Source organism: Erpetoichthys calabaricus, chromosome 17 (assembly GCF_900747795.2).
Source record: "Erpetoichthys calabaricus chromosome 17, fErpCal1.3, whole genome shotgun sequence".
NCBI classification, from domain to species: domain Eukaryota; kingdom Metazoa; phylum Chordata; class Cladistia; order Polypteriformes; family Polypteridae; genus Erpetoichthys; species Erpetoichthys calabaricus.
The window spans coordinates 48,518,780-48,537,907 of NC_041410.2; the positions used below are offsets into that span (position 1 = coordinate 48,518,780).

Below are 19,128 nucleotides of genomic sequence, written 5' to 3' on the forward strand. Positions count from 1 at the left end.
CAAAATTGTTTGAATAATTCTGACATATAAAATTTTAATAGGCAACAAGAAAGGTAATGTAATACATCTTCCGTGGATAACATTAGACACCAAAGGAGATCTTGAAATGCCATTCATATTAAGACATTTACAGTTTCCAGTTAGAATAGCTTTTGCTATGACAATTAACAAATCACAGGGACAAACATTTGAAAAAGTCGGTTTATTTATTAGAGAGAAAGAAACGATATTCACTCACAGGCAATTATACGTTGCATTGTCACGATGCAAGTCCAAACATGGAATCAAAATTCAATGCAATATTCACGAAAAGTTCATTAAAAAAATTGTTTTTACTTAAGTGTATTTGCATGTTAATTTCAAAGCCAAACAGAATGAAAATATATAACGCAACGAACACCTTTAACGCAACATGAAACATAATTTTCTTTCAATTTATTACATGTTACTATTTTGACTATGGTTAATTACTTGCTGTAATGTAAAATAGTTAGTTCTATTATGCATATGTAACAATACCAATGAAAATAACAATCTTTTTAAATTGTACATCCTCTTCCCCATACGTGAGTGGCAGATCTGCGAAGTGGCTATCGCGTATCGCCTGCATGGGGGTTGGCAAGCGAAACGAGCAGGGGGCAGAGCCCCCTAGTATTTGTGTGTACAGTAATCCCTCCTCCATCGCGGGGGTTGCGTTCCAGAGCCACCCGCGAAATAAGAAAATCCGCGAAGTAGAAACCATATGTTTATATGGTTATTTTTATATTGTCATGCTTGGGTCACAGATTTGCGCAGAAACACAGGAGGTTGTAGAGAGGCAGGAACGTTATTCAAACACTGCAAACAAACATTTGTCTCTTTTTCAAAAGTTTAAACTGTGCTCCATGACAAGACAGAGATGACAGTTCTGTCTCAAAATTAAAAGAATGCAAACATATCTTCCTCTTCAAAGGAAACAGAGAGGAAAGCAAACAAATCAATAGGGCTGTTTGGCTTTTAAGTATGCGAAGCACCACCGGTACAAAGCTGTTGAAGGCGGCAGCTCACATCCCCTCCGTCAGGAGCAGGGAGAGAGAGAGAGAGAGAGAGAGACAGAGAAAAACAAAGTCAAAAATCAATACGTGCCCTTTGAGCTTTTAAGCATGCGAAGCACCGTGCAGCATGTCGCTTCAGGAAGCAGATGCACACAGAAGGTAGCAACGTGAAGATAATCTTTCAGCATTTTTAGACGAGCGTCCGTATCGTCTAGGTGTGCGAACAGCCCCCCTGCTCACACCCCCTACGTCAGGATCAGAGAAAGTCAGCGCAAGAGAGAGAAGAAAAGTAAGTTGGGTAGCTTCTCAGCCATCTGCCAATAGCGTCCCTTGTATGAAATCAACTGGGCAAACCAACTGAGGAAGCATGTACCAGAAATTAAAAGACCCATTGTCCTCAGAAATCCGCGAACCAGCAAAAAAATCCGCGATATATATTTAAATATGCTTACATATAAAATCCGCGATAGAGTGAAGCCGCGAAAGGCGAAGCGCGATATAGCGAGGGATCACTGTATATATATATATATATATATATATATATATATATATATATATATATATATATATATATATATATATATGTATGTATATGTATATATCTATATATATGTATGTATATGTATATATATATATATATATATATATATTATATATGTATATATATATATGTATATATATGTATATATATGTATATATATGTATATATATGTATATATATATATATATATGTATATATATATATATATATATGTATATATATATATATATATATATATATATATATGTATATATATGTATATATATGTATATATATATATATATATGTATATATATATATATATATATGTATATATATATATATATATATATATATATATATATATATATATATATATATATGTATATATATATATATATATATGTATGTATATATATGTATGTATATATATATATATATATATATATATATATATTATATATATATATATATATATATATATATATATGTATATATATATATATATATATATGTATATATATATATGTATATATATATATATATGTATATATATGTATATATATATATATATATGTATGTATATATATGTATGTATATATATATATATATATATATATATATATATATATATATATATATATATATATGTATATATATATATATATATATATGTATATATATATATGTATATATATATATATATATGTATATATATGTATATATATATATATATATGTATGTATATATATGTATGTATATATATATATATATATATATATATATATATATATGTATGGATATATATATATGTATATATATATATATATATATGTATATATATATATGTATATATATATATATATATATATATATGTATATATATGTATATATATATATATATATATGTATATATATGTATATATATATATATATATGTATATATATATATATATATATGTATATATATGTATATATATATATATATATGTATATATATATATATATATATGTATATTATATATATATATATATATATATATATATATATATATATATATATATATATATATAGTATATATATATATATATATATATATATATATATATAATATATATATATGTATATATATATATATGTATATATATATATATATATATATGTATATATATATATATATATATATATATATATATGTATATATATATATATATGTATATATATGATATATATATATATATATGTATATATATATATATATATATATATATATATATATGTATATATATATATATATATATATAATATATATATATATGTATATATATATATATATATATATATATATAAATTATATATATAATTTGTTAATGTTATACTTTCTTAATAATAATTCAAGTACACTGTACAGTGGAACCTCGGTTCACGTACAAATCGGTTTACGACAAAAAAGTTCGCCAAACTTTTGCCTCGGTTCACGACCACACACTCTGTATACGAACAAGCCAGTTTCCCTTTCGGTTTGTGCGCACCGATCATTTCCGCACGTGTTGCATTGTTCTCGGTCAGATGTGCGTGCTTGCAAGTGCGTGCGTGCTTTTGCTGTGAACATTTTGTGTTCCATTTCATTTCCCTTCCGGTTCGTACGCGCCGATTACTGTATTAAGCCTCTCCCTGTTCATTGTTCTCAGTCAGACATGCGTGCTTTACCTGTGAACTCTTTGTGCTCTACAGTATTTCGTGTGTTTTTGCAGTTAACCATGGCTTCTAAGCAAGTGAAGAGTGGCGAGAAGAAAATTTTGCAGAAAATTGCAATCGAAGTAAAGAAAGAAATTATTGAAAAGTATGAACGTGGCGTTTGTGTTACTGATCTTGCCGCCGAGCACAAGAAGTCAAAATCTATGATTTCGACTATTCTAAAGCAAAAAGAATCTATTAAAGCAGCTGATGTTACAACAGGAGTAACAGCGTTAACCAGGCAGAGGCCTCAAGTGCTGGAAGAGGTGGAAAACCTGTTGCTAGTGTGGCTGAACGAGAAGCAACTTGCAGGGGATAGCGAAAGTGAGGCAATGTTATGCGAGAAAGCCAGGAAGATTCATGGCGATTTGCTGCAAAACTATCCTTCTACGAGTGGCGAAAGTGAGGAATTTAAAGCCAGTAGAGGATGGTTTGAAAAGTTTCGCAAGAGAAGTGGCATTCATAGTGTGGTAAGGCATGGAGAGGCTGCTAGTTCCAACGCTGAAGCTGCGAAAGAATTCGTGAAAAATTTCACAAAATTAGTGGAGGACGAAGGCTACAACAAATCTTCAACTGCAACGAGACCGGATTGTTCTCCACCCAGTTCCACCTCACTTCATGCCAGAACTCGACTCATGCAAGGTTAGTTTTCTTGTGGTTTATGGTTAGTTTTTGTATTACGGATTTTTCAAATGTTCATTTTTCAGTTTGTAGCGTGAATTGTTGCAATGTTACTTTTCTTGTTTGTTTATTAAATTTCTGATTTTTCAAATGTTCATTTTTTTCCCTGTGCTTAAAACTCATTAAAAAAAAGTTTACACAGTGATCGGGTTGTAAGGCTATTAGCGTGAACTCCTGCAATGTTACTTTCTTGGTGGTTTATGGTTGGTTTTTAAATAAAGTTTGGATTTGTTCAAATGTTCCTTTTTTTTTCCCTGTGCTTAAAAAAGTGTTTACAGCGATGGGGTCATAAGGCTACAGTATAGCGCAAACTCTTGCAATGTTAGTTTTCTCTGTTGTTCAAGGTTTTCTCAGTGTTATTCAATGCTTTTACATTAGTTTACTATTATGCTGTGCATTCTATGGTTTAATTAACTATATTTGTGCTTAAAAACTTAAAAAAAATATATATTTACATACAGTTCGTACGGTCTGGAACGGATTAATTGTATTTACATACAATCCTATGGGGGAAATTGCTTCGGTTCACGACCAAACCGATTTATGACCAGAGTTTTGGAACGAATTATGGTCGTGAACCGAGGTTCCACTGTATTTATACAGATTATTTTGTAAGTTCCTTTGGATAAAGAACTCTGCTAAATAAATTAATAATGAAGAGGCAGCACTCGCTAATCAATTATAATACAACATTTAGTAGCTATTTAATTTGTGAAACATGTAAAGACTCAACAATTGATGAGACAGAGGCAGCGTTGTTACAGCTTCTGGCCTTTGATAGAAAAGAGAACCATTACAAACAGTAAGAAAAGTTCATGAATAACTACATTTAACATGTTTCAGAAATTGTAGTCAATTCTGACAGGGCCTTCTATATGCATTACAGGTAGAATAATGCTACGTGAAGGGTATGCCAATTCACTTTCCCTTTGACTACATCACTTTATGCACGCAGAGAATGTGATATACACCTTTGTCAAGATATGCATTTTTACATGGAGCTTGTCACATTTTATCTGAAACCTGTGGTATTTCACATAGACCTTTTAAGCAGGTGTGTACAAGCCAAATGCTCTCCATGCCTGACAGGCAGACAATGATTTCATCTGTTTCTTGCATTGCTTTGAAGTTTTGGTCACCCAGCTTTCACCTTCAAGCATTACAAATGCCATTTTTAAATGATCCATAACTTACTGCTTTTGGTTGTGTTGTTATGACCTACAGTAATGTCTTGTGTTTCCATTTTTACCATGGGATTTCAGTCAGTAATTAAAACAATAAGTAGTTTGGACAGTACATGTACCCTCACTTGAAAGCACCACACCACTTTTAAAACTAGTTGCTATAAGCTCACAGGACTACAGGCAGTTGTAGCTTCCTGATATCAGAGTGCTTATGCTACATTTAATGCTAGAGTGGAATGAATTAGATAAGACAAAGGTCCCATTGTAACAATTTTATTTTACAATCAGCATCTCAAGCACATCACAAGTGACCCACCTTTCAAACATGACATAAAGGAGGTCAGAAATTTGGTAGCGGGAAAATTCTGGATACATTTGTACATTACCTTTTATTTTTATTATCACTCTCTTTATCTTTAAGAATCATTAATTTCAGGGGTGGGGGTTGATTTGTTTGGAACCTTTACCTCTTTTTTCTTTTTATAAATCTCGAGTTGTGTTATTTGATTTTAAAAAATTCAATAAAATTAAAAAAAAAAAATAAGAATCATTCTTTTTCCATCACTTATTTGACACTGGGTTACAGGGGAAAGTCTTAGCATTGAGGCCCATACAGTACATCCTTTTCCTCAGCCACACTTGCCAACTCATAACAAGGGATCTCAAGGTGTTCCCAGGCCATCTGGTAGATAGAACTCTCCCAGCAAGCCCAGAGTCTTCTCTGGGGTCACCTCCTAGCTGGTTGTGCCTGCAAAACCTCTGAAGGGAGGCTTCCGGGAGGCATCTGTATCAAATGCCTGAACCAACTCAATTGGCTTCACTCCCAATCTCTCCCGGATGTCTGTACTTTTCACCCTGTCACTAAGGGACAGCCCAGCCACCCTGCAGAGAAAGCTCATTTCAGGTGCTTGTACCAGCGATCTCATTCTTTTGTTCATTACCCTAAACACATGACCATAAGTTAGGGAAGGGACATAGATCGACTGGTAAATCAAGAACTTTGCCTTCTAGCCCAGCTCCTTCTTCACCACTACAGATCAGTATAGCGACCACATAACTGCACTCACCACCTCGATCTGCCTGTCAATCTCACCATCTCTTTTTCCCCTCACTTGTGAACAAGACACCAAGATACTTAAACTCCTCCCCCTGACACAGTAAGTCACCTCCCACTCAGAAAGGACAGTCCACTTTTTTCCTACCTTTCCTACGTTAAGAATCAAAATTATAAAAATAATATCTATCGATGTACACATATTTATTTCTAAGGTCAAATTTAATAATGCTTTATTGTATGCTATTTTACGCATTTATTGCATGTTATTTCGTGTATTGCTGATAGATTTGTAAACATGAATAGTGCTCTAAATCTGTCAATCTGAAATCTGCTAAATGAAAATAAAATGGATTGTGCAAACTGATTAATGTGGACTACGGCACACTTGGCTGGTTTTGTACCTATCAACTGGATAGTGAACAAACTTACCTGCCCTTCAGTCTACAGAAGGATAATTATGGAAGAAAAAAAACAAACAAAACGTATTGTCAACCGTGGAGAAGGAAATGCCTGTTGGTCACTTGGAGAAATACACTAACCATAACCAAGCAAGACATTTTCCTCTAAAATATAGGATTTGCAGAAATTAAGAGTCTCTTTATTGTGTTTGGTGTTCCTGAGAAACCCCATTTACAGCTCACACATTTCTGAATGTTCCTTGTTTGTGAACACTACAATTTGTGTAAAAATATCTGGAGTGGAAACCTTTACTTAGAAATATCTGTAGTACTAGGGTGTTGTACCGTGTTAGCCATTATGAATGTAAAGAAAAGTCAAGCAAATGACACCTTTTATTGGCTAACTAAAAAGATTACAATATGTAAGCATTCGAGGCAACTCAGGCCCCTTCTTCAAACATTTGTTTAGAAATATTTGCAGTAACAATCAGCCAGTGCATCATGTGGTTCATGCTTGTGTAGAAGTATCAGAAATTATAGCTTTAACATTATTTTCTGTTTTAACTGCTCTTAAAAATAAAACAGGATTGTACCATTAGAAGCTCATTATCCACATATAGCAACCCAACAAGAAAAAACAAATAATGCATGCAAGCCAAGCGAATGGAACTAACCTGGGTTGGGAGGGCACAGGTGACTGGTCCTTCTCCCAGGTGATAATAGGCGGAGGCAGACCATCCACGTGACACTCAAAACGTGCCAGGCCCTGCTGTGGCACAGATTGGGGTACTGGGTGAAGCATGAAATGAGAGAGTGCTGCAGAGAGAATAGCAGAGTGTCAGGAAGAAAGGAGAAAGGGACCCTCAAAAGATGAAGCAGAAACGTGCAAAAGTGAAAACAACTTGTTGGCCTTGTGGTCAAACAGATAACCAAGATGTGATGTGGATCAGTATGAAGACAAATGCACTGAAGAAACACTTGGGAAGATGTTGTCATGGAAGTGAGATAGAGAATTTCTAAGTTGGGTTGTGAAAAAGAGAAGGATTATTTGGAGAGGCACATCAGTACGAGTCTAGTCAGGTAAAGACTGATCAGGGCAAAGGGAAGTTACCATGCGAATACCCAGCATTTCCAAAAATGGTTGACTGGCCTGGAGAGGCAAGGTCTGATTACACAAAGATATATAGGTAAGATTGTTTAGGTGAATGTGCAGCAATGTTGGAATACAGAGCACTGACTCTAGATTGGATAATGCGTCTTTCTGTGCATATAGAAAGGGAAAACTTCCGTGGAAATAACAGTAGCTACCATAAAGGCAGCAGAGGGATGGGCAGTAGTCTGTTGACAGTAAGCTTGCAGCATTTATTCAGAATGAGGAGCTAAACAGGCATCGGTAAAGAAAGCCCAAGAGCAATTAAAGAAATTATAAATGGTACTTTCAGGTGAGACCACAGCTATACACCAAATAGAAAGGCAGACATAAGGGTATGCTTGCATTTGAGCAACCTGGGAAATAACAGACCAAAAAGACAAAGTGTGCAGATAGATGAAAAGGCAGTCCCAAAGATTGGTAAAAGTGGTACATGACCAGTCTTAATCCACCATGCACCTACCCAAGGACCTAGTAATTTAACTCATCTAAAAAAACTATGACTGATGTCAACCTACCTGACCTATGCAAGTGTAAAACAACAACTAGTATCATTTCAACAGTAAGGTCTGTAACTAGTGGACACCATGAATCATCTACTTACTTGAAAGCTGGACAGTCACAGTACGGCTGATGATGGATCCAAATGAGTTAGTGGAGATGCAGGTATAACTACCCTCATGTGTGGGCAATCCATCACTGTCATTCTGAGGTCTGGCAGTAATATGTAGAGAACCATTTGGCAGCAGACGCAGCAGATCATGACTCACAACAGGCAGCCCATCCTTCAGCCAGGAGATGTTAACAGGCTGGACCAGAGCTGCCAGGTGGCAGTCCAGCACCAGCTCTTGAGTCATATCCAAGAGCACAGAAACTGGACCAGCACCACAGCTCACTTCTAGGGAACAGACTTCATCTGGGAAGGCAGAAAAGGATAAGTAGCAAGTTAAAGTTGGATGTGCTGTTGATCAATGGAACACTCAGAACACAGCTAGCCCCCGAACCTCTTCTACTGCACTCAGTGCGTCTAGTGATCAGTTTGAGGAAAAGGAATAACCAGACAACGGAGATCATGTCAACTGAAAATATACAACAGCTTCTCCTCAGATAACTATCATCTAAAACACTAGCATTCCTCCACCGATTCAATGCACCTGCTTAATACAACATTTTTGTAAGCCCACATGGAATCTCTCAAAGCCATATCACATTAAATGACTTTTACAGTGATTTTCAGTGGTAGTCTTCATTTCCATAATCATAGCAACTTGGAGGCGTTTGCGGCATGCTCCTGTGACCGCCAGTTTTCTGGTATGACATTACCAACGACTCACTCAAACTAGCTCACGAACCGGTTTGATTTTTGTCTTTAGTCGTTCTGGTGGGCTCAGCAAGCATGAGAGCAGACAAGCAATGAATGCTCATCTGGAAGTTCAATGCAAATAATGCAACAACAAGGAATAAGGAATGTATGTGCTTGGAATTCACAAAGAGAAGAGAAGCTCATCTGTCTTGTGTTTCGTGTTTTACAAACTATGACAGAATTTAGAAAAAGAAAAAAAGGGCTGTGATTGTGACCAGACTCACCATACCTGTTAACCCTTCGCAAAGCACTAGCTCCATCAGGCAGAACATTAATATTGGATGGCAGAAAAGAGGACAATCAAGGCTGTGCTGGAAAGTCATCATGCATTTGCTAAATTTGACATGCACAGTGATTTTCAGTCATATAAACTGACATAGCCCAGCTACTCAGCACCTGTAGCTGGCAAGTCTGACATACATTCCGACTATAAAGTCATATAATGTTATGCTGGCTTTAACTGCTGCCACTTCACAAATCTAAAGGATTAGGCAAAGAGTTGTCAAAAACATGGTGATGAGTTTAATCCTTTACACTGCCAAAGCACTAGGTGCAGCATGATAAATAGCGAAGTAGGTGAGGGGGACAAGAGAAAGTAAATCATCCAACCAGATGTTAGTGAGCAGACTTCAAGATGAAGAAGAGGTGGGGAGCATGGTGTGAACACATTTAACATTTAAAGTTGGCATGGTTAAATGGTTAGATAAGGAAAAGCACAGAAGTCATGTGGTTTAACACTAGGAAAGAACTTTTAGGAGCTATTCACCTGACATCAAGAGTTTAAAAGTAGGAAAAACGAAGCACTTCTGAAAGGACTTGTGACATCTGCCAATTGTCCAACCGGATGTTACTAAGATCCACACAAAAGTGGTCCCAATATGGACACCGCAAAGCAGGTCGGCATGATATCTGAATTTTGATAAATGAAAATACTGTTAACACAAGTAAGCAAAAGTGTATTTGAGAAAGCTGGACGGCCTGTGAACTAAAAGCTGTGATACAGGCACCTGGGAGAAGGAGACAGGAACCGTTTAGGACGGCTGACAAGTACTTAAGAGAAGTGCACAAAGAAATGCACAGTTGAACCCCCCTCTGCCACGCCTCCATAAAAAAAGAAAATATCTAAAGAAGTAGAATAAGCAGAACATGAAACCTAGATAGATGGCATTTGGGAAGGGAGCAAGCGAGAAGGTGGATAGACAAAGCGAGCCGGGGAGGTAGTTAACTAAAATAATGACAACTGAGTGACAACAACTAGAAAAGATGAAATGGTGGGATGGTGCATCCTAGAAACGGGGTGGGGTAATCATGAGGGCAGAAAAACATGGAAGAGACGAGTAACCGAGAAACATGGTAAGAACGCAGCCACGCAACCGAGAGACAGCAGTTGACAAGAAACAACCAGCCAGCCAGGGCATCTCTTACCTGCAACGGACAGCAGCAATGACAATGTGCAAAGCGCAATGAGCTCGTCCAGTGCCATCGAAAAGCCTTTGTACTGGGCAGGACTCCGTGCTTCCAAAGCGTCTCATGTGTTTACGTGAAGAAGAGACACCTCTCTCCACAACCTATCGCCATCTTGCCCGAGCGCTGCTGGAGTGTGCAAGTTACCCAGATCCAAGTCCCACTTTAGGTGTCCAGCGGAGGTGCCTGTGCTGCGGCCAACAAAGCGCCACTGAAGAGAGTGGCATCCCGTCGCCCCGCCCCTCTATGCACAGCCTATCCAATCCTAATGCGCTCTCAATTACGACGGCCCTATTTGTATCCCTCACGCCCGCTCGCTCTGTATTCCCCGCCCATGTTGTCCTAACTGTCCAGTCCTACATATTTATTTTTCGGTTCCAGTTCTCTAATCTTTTGTCCGTTCTTTTTCATGTCTCCGCCCTACTATACACTCCCTGCCCAATCCTCCGAAGCCCTGCCGGCTCCGCCCTTATTTGCATGCCAAAACCCCTCCTATTTGTCATTTGTCCCATCTACTTAATCTAGACATTCTTCGCTGTACAGATTTTCTTTTTAGTTTGTTTGCTTGCCTTCTTTTTAAATAATTTTTCTTCAGAATGATACAAATGTGTACACTTAATCTTCACTCCCCGTTTTAACAGTTCGTGTAATATTTAGCGAGGGAGCATTGGATCGATAGCTTGAAGGGAAGCAACAACCACAACTCTCATTCACCACTTCCCACGGAATTCATTAAATCTCACATCAGAAAAAAACATGCAATCAAACATCTAAAAAGAACAATGCATTTATTACTCAATGAGTGAACGCTAAATTACTGTAGCTTGGTTCGACAAGTACAATTAGGTCGTGAACAAGTAAAGCTCCGCACCCATTTTGATCGTCCGATGATCCTCAGGGTTTCTTAAACTTTTTAGAAAATCTTGTACCATACTGGGAGATAAATAACAATGACTAAAATAAAACGTTCATGTTTTTGTTTCCTTTCAAACACATTTCTCAACTGAGTATTCTAAAAGAGAAAAGTGGGAAAGAAATGTATTGCTAAAAAATACTCCATCTATCCATTTTCCAAACCCACCTTTCCTGAACAGCGTCTCAAGGCACAGGGAGCCTAAACCAGCAAGCAAAGGGTACAAGGTAAGAACAAGTCCTGAACAGGACACCAGTCCACCAGAGGGTGAACACGCAATCACACAAACACACACACACACACGAGCCAATTTAACAATCCCAATTAACCAAATCTTTATGTTTTTGGATTGTGGGAGGAAACGGAAGCACTTGGAGGAAGCACACATATATATGGGGAGAACATGCAAATGCCACATAGGGAGTACATGGGGACTGAACCATAAACAATTATTATCATTCAAAACAGGAGCAGATTTTAGAAGTACATCACTATCATTGGAAATGCTTAGTGTAAGATTTACTAAAGTTAAGAGAAAGTAATTCTTGGCATGTCTGGTGCGAGGATGTGCTGATTTTTGAAGGGATAGCATGAAAGGTCACTTAACTTACCCATTTGACTCATGGTGCCGTTAAGGAATGAAGCAGTTGAAAAATTAATTAATCAATGCAGCTTATTTACTTTGTCTTAAATAAAAGTTGTTTTTCAAATGTGCTACAACACTAACAATATATTTTTTAGTAAATAGTTTTAACATATCCCAGTTTTCATTTAACAATTCAAGCTAGATTATTCCTAAAAATTTTATGCAGTATTTACATTTTATATGGGTGATAGAATATATATCACCAAATACGTTAGTAAACAGTCCAGTTGAAAATCTTACTGAATGTCTACAGCTTATCTCATCTTTTTCATAGTTTCTAGTCCTTATAGTTAATGGACATTTATTGAACCTCTTTAAAATTATGTGATGAGAAAGAATTCCTCCTTGCTAATTCATGTTAAATTTAATGCTAAAGACCTTTGTATATCAATTTTCCACAGATTCACCACAGGTTCCATAATGATTGAATAGATGTAATGGATGTATAAAATACATGGTATTTGCAATTTTCAAAGAACTCTTGCTGCATACAATAACATGAGCTAAGCTGAGGTTTACTTGATCTGTCAGTATACTCCTAGAGAGCCAGACATTAAATATTATGGCATTGCCCACATATTAGGAACCCTTTAAAAGCCCAAAGAAACAATCATATGCAAAGAACCCTTCCCAGAATGAAATGGTCCTTTGTCTGGCAATGATTCTTCAAGGATCCACACAGCCATGCAAAAAAATATTTAAGAAACATCATTTTTAAGAACTGTTATTTTTAAGAGTGTAGGTCAAAGACAAAAAGAAAATCATTCAGTGACAAAACTGGGGGGAAGCATTGTCCAATTTAGAAAATATTATTTGGTGACAAAATTAAATAAAGGTGCCAATGTGCATGATTTTTCAGAGCAATGGCATTGGGGAATCATTTTTGGTTCCCAAAAGAACCATCTACAATTCTAAATGAAGAAAAAAAACCCCAAACCTTTATTTAGATCTGTAACATACAGTGCCCTCCATAATCTTTGGGACAAAGACACATTTTTCTTTCATTTCTCCCTCTGATTTACAGTTTAAAATTACAAATCCTACAATTCAGACATGATCAAAGCGTACATTGTAGGCTTTCATTTAAGGGGATTTGCACACATTTCAGTCACACAACATTTTTTCTACATGGCCCCCGCATTTCATGGCATCATAATATTTGGGACACAGCAGTGGCAGGTCTATTAAAGCCATCATATTAAAAACTTTGTCTCATATCCCTTACATGCAATGACTGCTTGAAGTCTGTGATTCATTGACATCACCAGATGCTGAGAGTCTTCTCTAGTGAAGCTCTGCCAAGCCTCTAATGCAGCCATCTTCAGCTGCTGCTTGTTTCGGGGGCTTGTTCCCTTACGTTTCCTCTTCAGCATATGGAAGGCCTGCTCAAATGGATTGAAATTGGGTGACTGCTTTTGTCATTCATGAATTGTCGATTTTTTACCTTTGAAAAACCCCTGTGTTGTCTCAGCGGTATGTTTGGATCATTATCTTGTCATAGGATGAAGTGCCATTCAATATGTGTAGAGACATTTACTGGAACTTGAGCAGATCAGATGCTTCTGTACACCTCAGAATTGTGCCACTGCCGTCAGCAGTTCCATCATCAATGAAGAGAAGTGTGTCAGGACCTGTGGCAGCCATACATGTCCAAACCACAACAACCCCAGCAAAATGGTTAACAGATGAGGTGGTCTGCTTCGGATCTTGGGCAGTTTCTTTTTGTTTCCACACTTTGCTCTTGCCATCACTCTGATCAGGTTCATCTTTGACTCGTTTGTCCACAAGACCTCTATGCAGAATTCTGCAGGCTCTTTGAAGTCCTTTCTCACAAACTGTAATCTGAAGTCTTCTGCTGATAGTCGTCTCAGACACACACACATCTGCCTCCTGAAGACTGTTTCTGGTCTGTCAGACAGGCGTTTAGGGCTTTTTCTTTACCATAGTTAGGATTCTTCTGTCATCAGCAGTGGAGGTCTTCCTCCTAAAACTCTGCTAAAATGTACATTTCCGTGCATTTCTCTGTTTAAAATCACTGTTTTAACCTTTCTTATATTACAGGGTTTTTTACTGTGAAAATATACAGGTAATATAATGTATCTATAAAATAATGTTTTTAACAGCAGAAGGCAACCTGTTACGATTTTTTTCTTGAGCATACCAGATCCAGTTTTAATACAGATAATTACATGATATAATGAAAGGCAAATAATATAATCAGTAACTTAAATCTCTTCAGGAAAATAAAATCACTTGCTAACGAACACGATATGATGCTATGAAGTCTAAAAAATAGCGCCCTCGTATAAACATGTAAATAGCTACGGAAGAGGAAGAAGGTGTATTTTTAAAACAAAAACAACAGACTTCTGTGTTTTTTAAGTAAAAGAAACACATTGATAAACGCTGCTCATTTTTTTCTTTGACGAGACTTACAAAAATAAAACTGAAGCCATCTATCTACCCATCCATCCATTGTCTTCTAAACCGACTTAAGTCTAGTTTATACTTCACACGTCAGCCGTGTCCGAGCAGCAAAAATGACGTCAGACTTGATGACACGCCCCGAAAACACAGTGAGCTGCGCTCGGAAATTAGCTAGCTGCGATTGGCTGTGGCATGCAGATAAATGCGAGCGGAGGCGCCATGTATAGTTGTTTATATTTGAAATGCACATTAAAAAGATGGTATTTGAGAAAACAAATAGCCATTGTATCATATGTAACAGGTTTTGAAAACTGATGAAGTGTACCCACTTTAAAGGGGTCCAAACACAGGATCTGGACTACAAGCCGTGAGCTTGACACCCCGAATTATGGATATTTTAATTTATTAACCAAACAACATGCCTTTTTTGTTACCATTAAGCCATTAATAAATGAAGTAATTTTTTATAAGAAATAAATTGTTGTTTATATTTAAAAGGCATTTTCTCAATGGCAATTTACCAATTCCACTTCATTTACAAGGGTTCAAAAGTAATCCAACTAGATTTCATCCATTTCCAAACACTTCACGCCGCCCAGAAACACTCCTGATCAGTGTGCCAGTAAATAGCATGGCATATTTACACATACACACACCCTCATCTTGTGCCACTTAAGAGTTTTTACGTAACCCGGATGTCTTTGACATGTTGGAGTAACTACTATAGACACAAACCCACAGATCGACTGTTAAGAGTGCGGAAAATTCATCCAGTCTGCTACATCAGGGAGGCTGCTTTGCTAACTGTACCTTGCTACTACAGGTGATTAATATAAAAAATGGCAATGGGTGTTGCACCCACATTCAAAATTCTCAATGCAATGAGCAGAGGTGTGAGTTTTGGTGGTTTTCTGAATTAATGAGTAAGCAGCGGAGAGAATTCAGAAACTAAAAATCTTCAAAACTAGGCAAACACCTGGAAAATACGGATTAATAAGAGAAGTGCAATATATGTAGGGCAAAAGTATATTAGTATTATAAGTATGAGACTGATAATGCTGACTTACAGGAACAAACCTCTGAACTTGATTTACAGCCTTATGTTCACACACACAGTAAAACTGCCGGTGTTAATTTAAGACTTTAAGTGTATATGCGGGTCCACTCTTTCCATATATACAGTTTTGAGGGTTACTTTATTATTGGAAGAGATCATTTAACACTAGTGATTTTGCTCTGCACAATTCTCATTATCCAGAGAATGCATAGAAGCAATTTAAAGGGTAAACTGTGCAATGTAAATTGAAGGACATCTTAGGCTATGTAATGTTCTAGTGAGACCACATCTGGAATGCTGCATGCAAGCATGATCACCATGGCACAGAAAAGACGTACTCTAGAAGATGCACAGTAATTCACAACAACGTGTAAAAGACATGCCGTGTACTTTTGTGACTGCCTACAGGAATTAAACATCTTCGGTCATGAATCAGGAAAGACCCATTACCCGTTTTCAAAATTCTCAAACATAAAGGGGAAATGTATTCAAGCAGATATTTCAGAAAACGTTTTCATACAAATACTTTTCTGTTCTTCTTACAGACCGTTCTCTCTGCTCCGTGTCTTCTTGTTTCATTTAACTAGGCGTATCTTCTTGCTTCAAATTGTAAAAATGTATCTCATATCGGCGTTGAACAAGACAGCTGAAAACGAGAAATGCAAACTCAGTAGCATCCCAGACATTATAATTCGATCGGGCAAAATAAAAGTATTGTGCAAAACACATGAATGAAATCATTGCATTACCTGAGATAAACAGTAAACCAACAATTCATACCTGGGAGCTGACTTTTGGCCACGCCCCAACACAATCACAGCCAATCAACAACGCACAGTGGGTTGGAACTTTGTGACAAAGACTGCGCACTGATAGGCGGTCTCGCTTTACAACAATCCAATTACAAAGGGCTATGTATACCTACGCATAGCAAAATAGAACCGGTTTATCCATGACAGGCATTGAGAATCAGGACTCTGGTTTAGGAGTGGATGCAATTAATATTTTTTCAGTTACTTTTATTCACGTTTACTTTTTATTAACATAATCCTTTATGTTTGAAACAAATAAAATATAGTATTGTATTTGACTACCGAAATCCATTCATCTATTTAATTTTCATGCCAGTTTAAACTAATTTCACATAGGCACGTAGGACCAGTGAAAACTTAAGTTTAAGAAATTTAAAATAAGCGTGAAAGACGAGTCTATTATTAGACGTTATCAGTGCGACGCGCAGATGAGCATTCAAATGTCTCTGGCGATTGTACAGCCAGAGCGGCTTTCAAATTAAAAAAATGAAAATTGCAATTAGCCCAATTCTTAAATTTAAACAAGGTTACACCCAATCAACTGAATTCATTCATGGCTAAACGACCAGGTTTTGAGTTAAAGCCCCCTTCGAAGCTCGGCGAAGTCACACAACTATATGTAGGCTACTTGTCTTATTACATTTTACTATATTTGTAAAGTTTGCACTTAAGTGTAAGATGTGTTGTTTGGGGGCTTTTAAATTATACGCTTGCATCTATACAAAAGAAGTAACGTTATTGATTATCCCTAACCCGATTGTGACATTTAACTAATTAAAGGGACCGACGTCTCCTGCCTGCAATTGAATTAGGGCAGGCTTTAGGGACAGTCACTAAAATTCTTACGTAAAGCTGCGCGATGCCAAGAATTGTAGTATAGTAAGATGTACTGTATGGATGTGCTTGTTATTTGTGCAGTGCAACTAACCCGATCATTTTGTGCACGCGACCACTTCACAAAACGTCCGCTGAATGGCTGAATACTCGCTCCTTTCAGTTGCAGTGTTGCGCTGGTTTGCATAGCCGCAGACTGATATCGGACGATTACGCACGCCAGTTTCTTAGGTCCTATCTTTTGTATTTTTCGTGTCTGGTTTATCTTCAAAATCTGTTCATCATACGGATTTTAGATTTTAGAAACTGACCCCCAGCGAACAAGCGAGTATTTCCTAGCGCCAAACCAGGCGAGTGTGTACTTCAGATCCCGCGGCCAGCGTGTTGTAGTTGTTTAAATCGAAAGTCTGAAAACGCGTTCTCTGGGTTACAGCACGGGGTGGAGCTTTTGGAAAATGTATAGAAGAAATATAAACACAACGGGCAATGACAGAATTGGACTATCAGTGTGCCTAAGCAACTTGTTATTGTGCACGTGGTATAAAATACGAATTTATTATTGAGAATAAATGTGTATGGTACATTTCACAGATTAGACAAAACTTGTTGCAGTAGAAACAGGATTGGACCTACTATGAAATTAATGAATGTTAAGCTTCAGGGCCACAAATCCTGGAGGGGCCCTACAAGCGACTTTAGGCCACATTGCTTAAAAGGTTTGGGTGTCTGTTGTGTGAGATTTTTTTTAATAATAATAAAATGTAATTCAATACAAAATATTTGTTAAAATAAAAATACAGTACAAGATTATAAAAGTATCATGTGGGCTAGCCATGCCCAAATGTTAAAGTTAAGGACGTTTTATTCTAAATATACTTAATATGAAATAATTATAAATACTTTTAAACCCTATTAACATTTATGACAGAAATTATTTTTTTTATTAAAAGTATTTATCTGAGGGTACAGTGCAGGATTTACGTATAAGCTACACAAGCTATAGCTTAGGGCACCTGCCTTCTTGGGGGCCCCCAAAACAAATTGTCCGAGTGAGTAAAATCATATTTGGCACTTACATAGAATATCTGGACTTATAAAGGGCCCCATGTCTCAAATAGCTTAGGGCCTTATCAAGTCTAAATCCGGCCCTGTGAGGGTAGCCATAATCAAAAAAATGAAAACATATTTTGTTGTTTGCAGTCACTGTAAAGGACGTTTCTGCAACTTTTTATTTATTTCTCATAGGTGTCTAAAATAAAACGATTACATGAACTGTGGCCCATTCTATGTTTTATCATCATTTTGTGATGCACCATGCATGTATTTAACATTTCCCTAATTTTAATCCACCCATAACTCAAACTATAAGGGATAGGAATTTTTCGATCACACCAGTGACACTGACGTGAAGTAATCAAGTACAGCAATTTTAATCAAAATCAGAGATGTAGTGGTTATTATTACTTTTTTTAATTGTGGTGATCTGTCGTAGGAAAAGTCTGTTTAAGTTAGCTGTGTAACATCAACATACCTCAAGAATAATTTTTTGAGTGTTGGTTCCTGCCTTGTGACCGATTTTCAATCGTTTGACTAAAGATATAAATGATTATTTTAAAATATACATTCACTTTACATTTGTGCAATAAATCCATGAAAAATCCACGATTTTAAATTGTAATAATAATAATGTAATGATAAAATGTAATAATGATAATATATTGGTTACCCCGTGTGGGGATGGTTCCATCCTTACGTTCGTGGCTGCCATACTGGACAAAAAATTACAGTAAAGGATGGATAGACTGATTTACCTTTAAGGTTATTTGTTATTTTTAATTGTTCTGCTTCAT

General features: G+C 36.6%; 1 protein-coding gene across 1 annotated transcript in view; it reads right to left on the reverse strand.

Moving 5' to 3' along the window:
* igdcc4 (immunoglobulin superfamily, DCC subclass, member 4) overlaps positions 1-10,937 on the reverse strand; it is a 32,189-nt gene extending 21,252 nt beyond the window's left edge. Inside the window, exons 1-3 of the mRNA XM_028822708.2 lie at positions 10,551-10,937; positions 8,367-8,678; positions 7,287-7,428 (exon numbers count right to left, since the gene is read on the reverse strand). Of these exons, the coding sequence (XP_028678541.1) occupies positions 7,287-7,428; positions 8,367-8,678; positions 10,551-10,608 (512 nt within the window). The 5' untranslated portion in view covers positions 10,609-10,937. The remainder of the gene's footprint in view (positions 1-7,286; positions 7,429-8,366; positions 8,679-10,550) is intronic.
* Between the last annotated feature and the right edge of the window lie 8,191 nt (positions 10,938-19,128).